This window comes from Chinchilla lanigera, unplaced genomic scaffold (assembly GCF_000276665.1).
Source record: "Chinchilla lanigera isolate Chin_1 unplaced genomic scaffold, ChiLan1.0 scaffold00036, whole genome shotgun sequence".
NCBI lineage: Eukaryota > Metazoa > Chordata > Mammalia > Rodentia > Chinchillidae > Chinchilla > Chinchilla lanigera.
The window spans coordinates 13,358,179-13,370,183 of record NW_004955437.1 but is presented as its reverse complement, the minus strand read 5'-3'; the positions used below and the strand labels follow the sequence as shown (position 1 = coordinate 13,370,183).

At 59.8% G+C, this 12,005-nt stretch overlaps 1 protein-coding gene across 2 annotated transcripts in view; it reads left to right on the top strand.

The window, feature by feature from the left end:
* Positions 1-12,005, top strand: part of Zmiz1 (zinc finger, MIZ-type containing 1) — a gene marked incomplete in the record, with an annotated part of 196,207 nt that overhangs the window by 164,100 nt on the left and 20,102 nt on the right. For both annotated transcript variants that reach the window (XM_005389890.2, XM_005389892.2), the window contains 4 exon segments: positions 3,342-3,486; positions 9,918-10,032; positions 10,969-11,186; positions 11,693-11,891. In XM_005389890.2, coding sequence (XP_005389947.1) covers positions 3,342-3,486; positions 9,918-10,032; positions 10,969-11,186; positions 11,693-11,891 — 677 coding nt within the window.

Genomic DNA, 12,005 nt, shown 5'->3' with positions numbered 1-12,005 from the left:
TGGGTTGAGGCTCAAAGGTGGCAGACAGGGCCAGGCAGTTCCTGGTTGCTGTGCTGCCCAGCTGTGGGCATCAGAGATCAGCCGGAGGGGCCTGGGGGGCAGTGCCTAGCAAGCTGTTGAGAATGAGGAAAGGGGCTGCATGGAGCCCGAGCCTCACCTCACCCCTTACCAGCTTTGCCACCTCTCCCCTTAGTCACACTCAGCTCCTTGGAGGCCAGCCCGGGGTTAGGATGGCATCTGTGCCAGTTCTGCAGACCTCAGGCCACAGGAGCGCCGGGCAGAGCCATCTGCCCTCTGTTGACCAGCGAGGGAGTTACATGCACTGCCAGGCCCTCTGGACCCAGCAGGCTGCACTAAGTACAAGGGGCGGGGATGTGGGGTCCTCGCTGCTGCTCTAACAGCCCTTTGGGGCCTGGCCTCTTGCCACCTGTGAGTGGAACTCGGGACAAGCGGGAGCTGGCTTGCTGGCTGCCTGGGTGGTAGGAGGGGCGTCCAGATTAGGACCAAAACTGTCCTCTCGCTGCCAGGCTCACCCTGATACACCACACCAGCCCTTCCTCACCCTGCCAGTCCATCCTGGGACTGCTTGTGCCCCACCGGCCCACGCACAAGCCACAGACAGCCACCTCAGGTCTGTGCCAGTGGACCCTGGTTGGCCCAGTCTCTGAGTCTGTCCTGGTTGTAATCACCACCTGCCTGTGTGTGGCCCCGCGTGTCTTCTCAGTTCTCTGAAGGTCCCCGGACTCTCCCTTTGGCTGCAAATGCCACTGAGAGCATTTGCCCTGAATGTCTCCTGTTGCTGTGTGCTCTATAGCAAAAGCGCCGTGTAGCCTGCCACAGTGGGGCTGCCAGAGACTGGCTCGGGCTCAGCCGCCAGCTGCTTAGCCAGGGGTGGGGTGGGGTCTCTACTTATAGGAGTGAGGCCTGGCCTTCCAGGTGAGTGAAGATCCCTCCCTAGCACACATTATGCCTGCTCCCCTGCAAGTCAGACCACCAGCCAGCCCCGCCACTAGGTCTGCCTTTCTTCCCTCTGCAGAAATCCACTCACTCACTGGGAACAGGAAGACAGGGCCAGACTGGACCAGGGACTAGGGCAGCCAGGGACCTTGGAGGCCAGCCCCGAATCCCCCGTGGTGCACGTTGTGGCCGGCACCCAGGCAGAGAGGGCTGGGAGGGGCGGGGCGGGCGGCAGGCAGCACCATCTGCGGCCTTCCTTTGTGCTGGCAGCCGAGCGTCCTCGTCGCTGCAATCGGGCGGGCCTCGTGCCTGGTGTGCAAATGAGTTTCCAGATGCCCCGTGCCCCCGCACAAGAAGCCTAATAAGGGACCTGGGAGAAGAAGGGAGCGGCCTGGAGGCGCATTCTGGGCGGCTCCAGCCTCTGAACAGGCTGTGCCCCACCAGCCACCGCAGATGTGTGCTGGGCACCTGCTGTAGGAGCCTTCACCAGTTCCTGGGCAGACACACTGGGGGCGGGGGCACCTCTCCTCTCTTATGCCCTCCTCCCGCTGCAGGTGGCAGCCAGGTGATCCCACGGAGAGGGGCAGGACACAGCCTTTAAGACCACCCACCACGGCCTGCCCTCAGCGAGAAACTGTCCTCTCCAGGCCTGCAGCCCCCACTTGCCTCTCTGGTTGGGCATCTCTGGGGGAGGGGTTGAGACGGGGTCTCACTGTGTAGCACAGGTTGGCCTCAAACTCACAGCAGTCCTCCTACCTCAGCTTCCCAAGTGCTGGGATTACAGGCGTGCAGCACCGTGCCCGACTTTGGTTGGATATCTTTGCACACCACCCAAAGCTGAGCCAGTGCACTCTGTCACTGGAGAGACCTCTTGGGGCCCCAGGCTGATGGGGGACCCTGTCTAGGATCTGAGCGGTCATTGTGAATTTTGGTATCTGACTCGTGCTGGCTGAGTGCGGTGAAGGGGTGACTCGGGGGCTCCTCGCTAAGGTGTTGCCTTCTGAAGATTTCTGCCAGGTCAGGGCACTGTCTCTATCGCTGCCACTCTGGCTGTGGTTGTATGAGTGTGTGCCTCCCCTGCCCAAGCCTCAGTCTGCCTGTCTGTAGAATGGGGGCTGTAAGAGCAAATGCTGGGGATTGTGCAAGGCAGGTGTGGGAGAAGAAGGGCTGGAAAGGGGGGCTCAGCTTTGCCCCCACAGATGGCTGAGTAGAGGTCCCCTGGTGGGCCAGCTAGAGCCCAAGCCCCTGGGTCCATGGCGCTGAAGCATTTGTAGCAGGTGTAGGGAGGAAGACAGGGCCAGTGTTATCCTCTGAAACTTTAAACAAACTGACGCCTGGAGCGGGTGTGTGAGCTCCCTAGAATCGCACAGCGGGGTGGAGTTGGAGCCCCACCATCCCAGTTCCCTCCCCGGCCTCAATGTCGTCGTGCCCTTGGGAAAGCCGGGCCCCACTGGGACAGCAAAGGATGGCAGAAACGTGCTCTTTCCCCAGCATCGGCTCACTCAAGGCTCACCCCTGCCCTTGCAGAGCGCGATGCCTTGGTCCCCAGCCGAGCCCCTCCGCCCTCTGCTCTGGAAGCCTGTCATCCTCCCTAGCATTTGTGCCCCGCCCTGCAGGGCCCAGGAGTGAGTGTGGGTGGAAGGTGTGTGCCTGTGTATTTGTGTTCGGTGGGATGGACCCTGGGCAGGTGTCACAGGGAGAGTCCTACAGACACCCTGGATTGTCACAAGCTCCAGGAAGGCCGTGGATTTTGTCCAGACCTTACTTTATTTTGTCCTTTTTTTTTTTTTTCACTTCAGTACTGGGGATTGAACCCAGGGCCTTTGCACTGAGTTTATTTTGAGAAAAAGTCTTTTGTTAAATTGCCCAGGCCAGGCTTTCCTGCCTCAGCCTCCCAGAGTGCTGGGATTATGAGCATGCACCACTATGCCTGGCTAGATTTTATGATTTTTGATTGAACCCTTAGGGAGAAGCCATGTTGAGCAAACTTCTAAGTGCCAGAGGGCAGGCTCTGCTCAGTCTGGGGTGGTAGCAGTGCCCGTCTGTGCCCTGTCACAGGGCATGTGCCCTCCTGTCTCCCTCGGCTGCCCTCCTGACTACTGTCTGAACTCTGCTGTCTTTCTGCTACCCCTGCCCTCACTTCTCAGCATGGTGGCCGTTCAAACAGGCCTTGGCCCATGATTTGAGTCCTCCTTCCAGGCTTTAGTCCCATTGTGCAGTTGGAACACTGAGGCTCCCCAAGAAGGCCTAGTGAGTCTCCTGGTGTCTCCTGAATCTGGGGGCCAAGCTGGCGGCAAGGCTGCCTCACGAGGGAAGGGGTGCCAGGAGCTGAGCATGGCAGGGCGCGGCCTCCGCATGCCACTGACATCGTCCCTTCCTCACAGCGCTGCTGTCTTCCTGGTGCGAGGAACTCGGCCGCCTGCTGCTGCTCCGACATCAGAAGAGCCGCCAGAGCGATCCCCCTGGGAAACTCCCCATGCAGCCCCCCCTCAACTCCATGAGCTCCATGAAACCCACTCTGTCGCACAGGTGAGCGGGCGCGTGCCACCGAGGGCGGGCAGGGCGGGCGCCTGGGAGGAGAGAGCCCTTCATAGAAGAACTGCAGCCCTGAGGGTCTGGAGTCTTGGAAGGTGCATCGTGTTTCAGGTCCTCGAGGTGCAAGCCATTCTTCCGCCATCAAAGCAGGTTGAGAGCCTGAGTACCTGCTGGACTGCTTTTTCCTTCTCTAGAGGGCTCTTGGGTGTACTGCTCTAGGCTTCTGGGGGAGCAGTAGAAGTCCTGAACTCGAGTTCCCTCTTTGCTGGGCAGGGTCTCAGGCACACCCAGAGGAGCAGAGCCAAGCAGATCTCAGAAAAGCCACAGGGCTGGTGGCTCCACCCTAAGCGGGAACAGAGCCAACTCAGGCCTGTCGCATGGAGCCCAGTGAGGCTGGACCAGGTCTGCCAGAAGCCACCAGGCCCTGAGGAATGGTTTGGTGTGCCCTGCGCCTGCCCCCAATGGCCAGGGCTGGCAGTTCCCCCAGTTAATTATCTCACGTCCCTTACTGTGCCCAACTGTCTCAGAGTGCTACGCAGGCTGACCCTGGAATGGAATCTGTCACGCCGTCTACCCTCCCGGTCCTGGCCCCTACTAACGACCAGGAGGAGCATTTGCGGTCAGGGCTCAGCTCTTGTTATCCAGCCTCACAGAGGGACCCACAGCCCCGAGCTCATTGCAGTCAACCAGGGCCACACCATCGAGCCACCACAGCACTCAGGTGCCAGCCGCGCTTTGTTAATAGAAGCTTGTTGACTCCTGGAACTGGAAAAGACCTAAGCCCTCAAGGCTGGTGCCCTGCCAGGGCAGGATTGCCCTATCACATGGTTTCCTGCCTTGGCTGCAATGCACACTCCCCCTGACTTCCCCCCCAACACGCACCCAGGGTTGCTGCCCTGCTAAACTCTGTGGTTGACAGTGAAGCCGCCTCTCTGTGTGCCAGTTGGGCTAAGGCCTGACATCTGGCCAGCTGGTCGTGGTGCAGGATTTTACAGGGCATCTAGGTCCTTGCCTTCTTGATTTTTCTAGTGACCACCCCTCCCCTCTGCCAGGTACCACAACAGCAAAAGCACCCTCACAGTTTTGGAGGGTGGGGGATCACCCTTGGTTGGGGATCACCATTGCTGTAGACAGACAAAGCCGTCGCCTCCTACCTCCAGTCCTTGCCCTGGTCGGCTAAAAGCTGCAGGTCGCCCGTCAGAGCCCAGCTACTGAACACAGGCTATAGCTGAACAGTAGTCTGACCAGTACACTTAGTGGTTGTACTTCTGACATCTGAGCTTAGTAATTCTGACCCAGTCCCTGTCATAGTCATGCTAGCTCTCGTCACACTGTGTGTTCTATCCTCCCCGGCCTCCTCCTCCTCGTCAGTTCAGCCAAGCTGGTGATGGGCCAGAGCCCTGCCACTGCTCCCCACTGGACACCTGGCTCGGGCTGCTTCACTGTGACGGCTTAGCTGCAGAGCATAGACATCTGGACCATGGGCCGCCCTTTTCTGGGCCTTTGCCAAGATCAGGCAGGAGATTACTGGGTCCTGGGGTAAAGCAGAGATGAGAAGTCCGCAGGAACTGAATCTTACCAGGGGGGAAATCAGACTCAAGGGGCAGAATCAGGAACCAGAAGAGAGACCAAGGCAGCATTAGATGACAGACTAAGTTCAGTGGACAGCAGTGCAGAGCAGTTGGCCTGGGAGACACATCTGGCATTTACTTCTGGCCATGGGCAGTCTCCGAGGAAGGGGAGCCGGGTAGGCTGGGAGACTTTCTCGGTGTCAGTGGTGACCTCTCAGCTCCACTGAGCACCGTGAGATATGGGCCTTCTGGACAGCATCCCCTGTCCTGGTGGCTGGGCACAAAGTGAGAGAGTGACTGGTCCAACACAGCCAGCAAGGGGCAGAGCGTAGCATGCAACAGTGCACCCTGGTCTGCCAGTTACCCTGCTGCTGGTCATATCTCAGTTAAGGAGGGCATATCTCGCCATTAGCCTGATTTGGAGTGGCTTCTTGGAGAGCATCACCCCAATTCCACAGTGCACCCTGTTTCCCATTGGTAGGGGCATTTAGAGGTGAAGATCTGTCATTAGCACCCTGCCTGTTCTCCGTGTCCGGGGCTCCTCCAAGGACACTCTGTGGCCCGTGCTTAGGAGTTAGCTGGTCTCAGAACCTCATGAATGTCCCCAGGATAGAAACCCCTCATTCCCAAGGCCCCCAGTGTAATTTCCACAATGCAAAGGGAAGACATGGAAGAGAAAGCAGGGCACTGTCACACTTGGGAAACTGTCACTGTGGTCTTTTGCCTTCATCTTGAGGTGGGGCCAGGGGAAAGACCAGCCGTCCAAAGACCCAGGGTCCTGTCTGCAGGCCAAGGACAAGCAGGGAGGGGAGGGAGCCAGGGAGCCCTGAAAATCAAAGGCCCACCCCGCCCCTACACTTGGAGGGTCTTTGGTGACTGTAATGTCCTGTAGTGCTGTGGTCTCTGTCACATCCACTGCAAGCCTCGGGTTTGGTGCCACAGCAGCAGGCTGAGTCAGGCGAGAGTTCTTCTACCCGGAGCCACGCCTCCAAGCGAGGCCCTTGATCTCTGTGAGCACTGCAGTCCCCAGTATAGGGAACGTGATAGAGGACATAGTACAGGGAGGGCCCACAGTTTCTGAGAGGACTGTGCTGTAGGGATCGTGAGTCATCAGGGTCCTCCTGAGCCATCCTCACTGCTGGCCATAGCGAAGATTTCTGGTGTGCAGTTGGGACCAGAGAGCCCAGGAGAGGCCTGTGGGGTCCTGGCCCCTGGCCGGCCACAGGATGCCGACTGTCCCTGCAGGGACCTGGACGGGATGCCAACAGCTCTTGCTGCCTCCCTCTCCGGGTTTTTGATGAGTGGTTAAAAAGTCATGTGTGATTAGCGCATTGTCCATATGCAAATCAGTGTTGCAAAGGTAATTAGAAGCCTAATAAATCTCATTTATGCTGTTAATTTGATTACAATCAAATCCCGCTAGAAGCTTGGGATCAAGGGTGCCACCCTCCTCCTCCAGGTGTGAGGTTTGGGCGCCCACAGGAACAGTCCCTGGGGTGCAGCAGGTGGGGGCGCAGACCTGGAATTTCAGCTCTGCCCTCTTCTGGCTGGAGGTGCGCCTCACCGTCCGCATCCGTAGAGGGGAATGTCAGCTGCAGCAGAATGCCTGTGCCTATCACCATGCCTGGCACATGGGCCAGTCCTTGCTCCCCTGCCCCTTCTGGCGGCACCCAATCTGATGTGCTCCATGGCCAGTTGACCCAGAGGGGTCTACCAAAGCCCTATCTCCTCCTTTCTTTGGTTAGGTCACATCATCTTCACAGCTGTCATTGACTTCAGCTCTTTTTTGCACAGCTGCACCCAAGCCCAGTCTATAGTAGGCCCCTCGTGCCTCCAGAAATAATTCTTAAAAGCACAGAAAAGAGAATTGAGAAACCCACAGATCATATTGCTGCTAAAAGGCAAGGCCAGGACCCTTTCCCCTCCTCCATCCTGTAGGAAAATGAGTGCAAAGAGTGCTGAGGGCAGAGAGGAAAACGCCCCTAGGCTTGGCTTAGAGAAAATCACGAAAGGCAGCATGCAGGCCTGGCTTTGAGGTATAGGTAGGAGTTCACTAGCTAGAGAAGGGAAGGCAGAAGAACACCAAGGAAACCCTCCGAGGCTTAGATTCCTTTCTGTTGGCGGGCAGGAAGGATAACTCCCTCCATCGCCGCTAAGTGCATGGGGGCAGGGAGAGGCATCGTGTTGGTGGGACTGACCGCTGTGGGAGGGCTGCAGGGGAAGGAGCCTTCGTGGTGACAGCAGAGCCACCTCCCCCAAACCAGATGAGTCACAGCCGCAGCAGGGCAGCTGCTACTCCTGCTTCTGCAGCAGGTGCGAGTAGAGGCCTGAAGCCACCCTGCCGCATGCACCATCCTTTCCTGGAGTAAGCTCTCCACACGCCGCCGCCACGCACCCCGGCGATGGGGAGCAAGTCTTCCGGCCAGGCAGGGGTTCCCACTTTGGGAACGCTGTGGTACTCCGCTTCTCACTGAGTTGGGTGTGGAGCAGGCAAAACAGGAAGGAACCGGTTTCCGCCCTCAAGGCCCACCCATGGATCCGGGCATAGGGGGGGTAGCTGGGTGTCCAAACACAGTGTCCCCACAGGGTGGTAGGGCATCAGCGGCCCCAGCTCCCAGGAGGGCAACTTCCTGAGCCCGGCCAGGCACAATCTCAAAGGATAGGAACATCTGTTTACACCGGATGTTGGCCTAAAAAGTCGTGGGAGCTGCAGTGCGGGAGTTACACGGGAGACAGGCACAGAACCGCCACGCAGGCCCAGGGCCACCTAAGGCACAGCCACCTACCCAGGGAACAGAGATTGTCATGGCCCAGTCTCCGGCGAGCAGACGCACCTTCCCTTGCTGTTCCGTTCCGCTCTTCTCGGGCTCCTGGTCCCCGGTCTGCCACCCTGGGTAGCTGTTACTCTGTGCCAACACCGACATGTAAGGAACAACCCCAGGTTGACCACTTGGTGTTTGAGTCCCTCTTTTCCCCTTGGGCTGGTTCAGCACCGTGATAGATCCAGGCTGCAACCTGTGGAGCGGCGGTGTCATCCTTATGTCCACCTTAAGGTGGGTAGACCGAGTACAAATGTTTGCTCCAGGCAGGGAGGGTCCAGGATCTGCACTCAGGGTGGCAGATGCCTAGCAGGGCTCCAGGGCAGGAACAGAATGAGGCAGAGTTGCTGTGGGATCCCTGAGGAGGCAGAGACCAGAACCCCAGCGCTCAGCCCCACGGCCTGAGTTGACAGGTGCCTCCTAGAGCGCAGGACTCCATTGCAGGGCCTGGCTATGGCTGAGCACCTTTGTCCACGGGCTCTGGAATCCACTGGCACCTATGGACACACGGGGCCTAGGCAGGGGCTGTGCTACACAAACGTCCCTGCTCCTGACACCTCTGGGCTGGGGGTGAATGCTCGGATACTAATCAAATAATTCCAGAGGTCACATGCTGCCACGAAGATCTCAGAGCCCGCTGAGGGAGCACAGGTGGGTGTGGGTGGAGTGGAGCTGCTCTTGTACACTGCGGGCCTGGGCAGCCGCTCCAAAGAGGTGACCTCTGGGCTGAGGCAGAAAGAAAATAAGCAGCACTCACAGAGGTGGTAGAGATAGGAGCCTTACCAAACAGGGCCAGCAGTGTCCGTGGCAGTGACTAGCTGGCTTGGCTCCCTCGGCCTACCCCTCACAAAGGAGCCCACCTCCCTCCCAAAATCCCTATTCAGGTTCTGTCTGAGTGTGTGGCCCAGCCCTACCCCAGGCACCCTGGCCTCCTCCAGGAGAGGGCAGCCTCTCTGATGAGTGCAGTGGCCCCTCGCTTCCACTCATGCTCCTGTGTGCAGGGCATGCGCCTTGCGGGGCCTCAGCCACATCAGGATGCCCACAGCGTGGCTCCCTCTGGGCCCGTGTCTGGGATTCAGTAGCCCTCACGCAGGGGTGGCACAGGAAAGCCAGTGCTGGCTGTTGGTTGAGGGCATCCTTGGCTCAGCAGTCTGAGGCTGGTACCCTCCCGCCCTCGAAGCTGCTCAGAAGGACCATCAAATGCTCCCTGTAAGCCTGAGGGCAGGACCTGTGGGAGGTGACATCCCTGCTCCTGGTGGGATGTCACCAAGCCAGGCGGGCACTGGTGGGCTGCGGAAGGGGGTGGGGAGACCAAGCAGTAGTTGGTGGAGAGGGGTGGGTGTCCAGGGGCAACTGCAAGAAGATGGAGTGGAAGTAGCCTTTGAGGTGGGGGAGGGGAGGGGCGGGGTAAATCACCCTGCAGGGTGTGTTTGGACTTTGCCTGCTAAGCCCTGGGAGCCGCTGGAGGCCTTGGATTGTGCTTGGGTGTTTGAGGAGGACTCGCTCAGCAGGGATGTGCACAAGAGATGAGTCGGGGCCTGTAGGCCTGCTCCTGTGTTGTCAGGGTCAGAAAGAAGGGGACAGACAGAGCCTTGTATTCCCAAGGCTGGGTCAGCGGGGCTCCAGGGCCACCCAGCTGTGAGCGGGTAGAAGAACAGGAGCAGCTGAGACTCAGAGCCTGGCCCTTCCTGCCTTACTGAGTAAGGGGAGAACAGTCCCCAGGGAAGGCAGTGCCACTTGGAGTCCAAGCTTGGTTGGGGAAGGGGTTCAAATTGAACCCCTGGTCCTGCCGCCTCCTCCTTGCATGGCCTATGGGCTCTGGGCCAAGATGAGGCAGACAGCCCCTGGTGGCCCTGCAGGGGTGGGGGAGCCAGTCGCTTCTGCACACCTGTTACCATGCAAGATGCACCTGTTCTACATCAGGCACCACAACCAGCCTGGCACCCAGAGCTGCCTGAGATGGTGGGCCCCAGGCTGTCGGAGCCATCAGAGCCCTGCCACCAGCCCTGATGGTCTACCTCTGTCTCCTCTGCAGTGATGGGTCATTCCCCTACGACTCTGTCCCTTGGCAGCAGAACACCAACCAGCCTCCCGGCTCCCTCTCCGTGGTCACCACGGTTTGGGGAGTGACCAACACATCCCAGAGCCAGGTAAGAGGCAGCTCTGCCCCGGCCACAGCCCCTTGCAGAGAGGAGATCCCTTGTCCCCTGGGGCCCGAGGGTCACTGTCCAGCTGGGAGACCTGCTTTTAGGACCCCCACTTCCCAACTACGGACACATGTCTACCCCAGAAAGGGCCACACCAGCCTTGGGAGGGCCGCAGTTGGGCCCCTGTGGACCATCTCCTTCCTAGAACTTTCACCAGGGAATGGCTGTAACCTGACAGTCGACAGGTTTCATCCCAAACCATGTTTATTCTGGCTGGAAAAGCAGGAGAACTTCCTGTGTGATTTTTGGCCTCCGGGCTCCAAAGCTGGATTTCAGCACAATGCTGTGAGTTAATGTTGTAACAGCCTCCGACACCTCCCTGGTCCAGCTGCCTGCACTCCTATGTTTCCCTTCCTCCCCTCCACACGTGCCCCTGACAGGAGGTCTCCCGCCTGCCAGATGGCCACCGCGCCCATGGGCCACATGGAAGGCTCAGGGCCGATTGCCACCTTGGAGGGGCTATTGTGTGTCCCCCTGGTCTCAGGCTACCAGGGTCTTGGGATCAAGATCTGCCTCAAGAGCAGCAGCCCAGGGCTTCTGTGTGTCCATCCTCCAACAAGGGCAGGCGGGTGCTCAACTCTGCTGCCCAACCTCCCTCTCACTCGGCAGCTGCCCAGCCCCGGGGGCCACACAGGCTGGCCCGTGACCCTTGCTCCTGTCTTGCCCTCATCCTGCACAGGCTGAAGCTATCGGGCTCCACGCAGCCTGCGTCCCAGCCTGCCCCTGGGAACCCCCTACACCTGGGAACAATTCTCATCCCCTCATTTCCTCTCCACAGTCCTTCCGAGTCAGCACCCTCCTCCCCTTCCCCATTCTTCCCTTTATCTGCGCGCCACCCTGGGTCCCAGCGTGGCTGACAGCCGCTCTCTCTGCCCACAGGTCCTCGGGAACCCTATGGCCAATGCCAACAACCCTATGAATCCAGGCGGCAACCCCATGGCGTCGGGCATGACCACCAGCAACCCCGGCCTCAACTCCCCGCAGTTCGCTGGGCAGCAGCAGCAGTTCTCAGCCAAGGCCGGCCCAGCGCAGCCCTACATCCAGCAGGGCATGTACGGTCGGCCCAACTACCCCGGCAGCGGGGGCTTCGGGGCCAGGTGAGCCGCCTCGGTGCAGGTGGGGCTGCAGGATGAGCCCCAGCTCCCTGCTTCCTGCCTGAGAAGTGTGGGCAGGCGCTGCCACCTGGCTTGTCCTATCAGCACTCAGGCTGTTGTGACAGTGCAGGGCCTGCAGGGGCAGCAGGGCCATGAGGGCCTCACTCCTCATAGTGACCTTCTCTGCCTTGGGTCTTTATCAGCTGGAAGACCTGGGGTCTGGGTAGGGATCGCTGGAGAGCAGCTGTAGGAGGCTGTGCCACCCACAGCTGGTTCAGCAGCCTAGGAAAAGCCCTGTGCCCTGCGGGGGCCTGCAGGGAGAATGGCACGGAGGCTGGGATCCCCCAGCTCTGCAGGAAGAGGCAGGGACGCCCAGGGAGGAGCTCAGGGCGGATGCAGACAGGCAGCAGTGCCCACCTCTTGCTTCTTCACCTGGAGGACCTGGCACAGCCGCAAGCTGCTCCCAGGTTCCTCCTCAGAGTCTGAAGCCCCTTCCTCCTCTCCCGCAGCTACCCTGGGGGTCCGAACACGCCCGCAGGCATGGGCATCCCTCCACACACCCGGCCACCTGCGGACTTCACTCAGCCTGCAGCTGCCGCGGCAGCAGCTGCAGTAGCGGCAGCAGCGGCCACAGCCACTGCCACGGCCACGGCCACTGTGGCAGCCCTGCAGGAGACGCAGAACAAGGACATAAACCAGTATGGACCGGTAAGGGTCCCTGTGTCCCAGTCCAGCCTCGCTGGGCACCACCAGCCTTGGGGAGGAGCCAGTGTGGTGCTCAGGGCCATGTGCGCTGGGGAGCCGGTAGAGCTGGGTACGCCG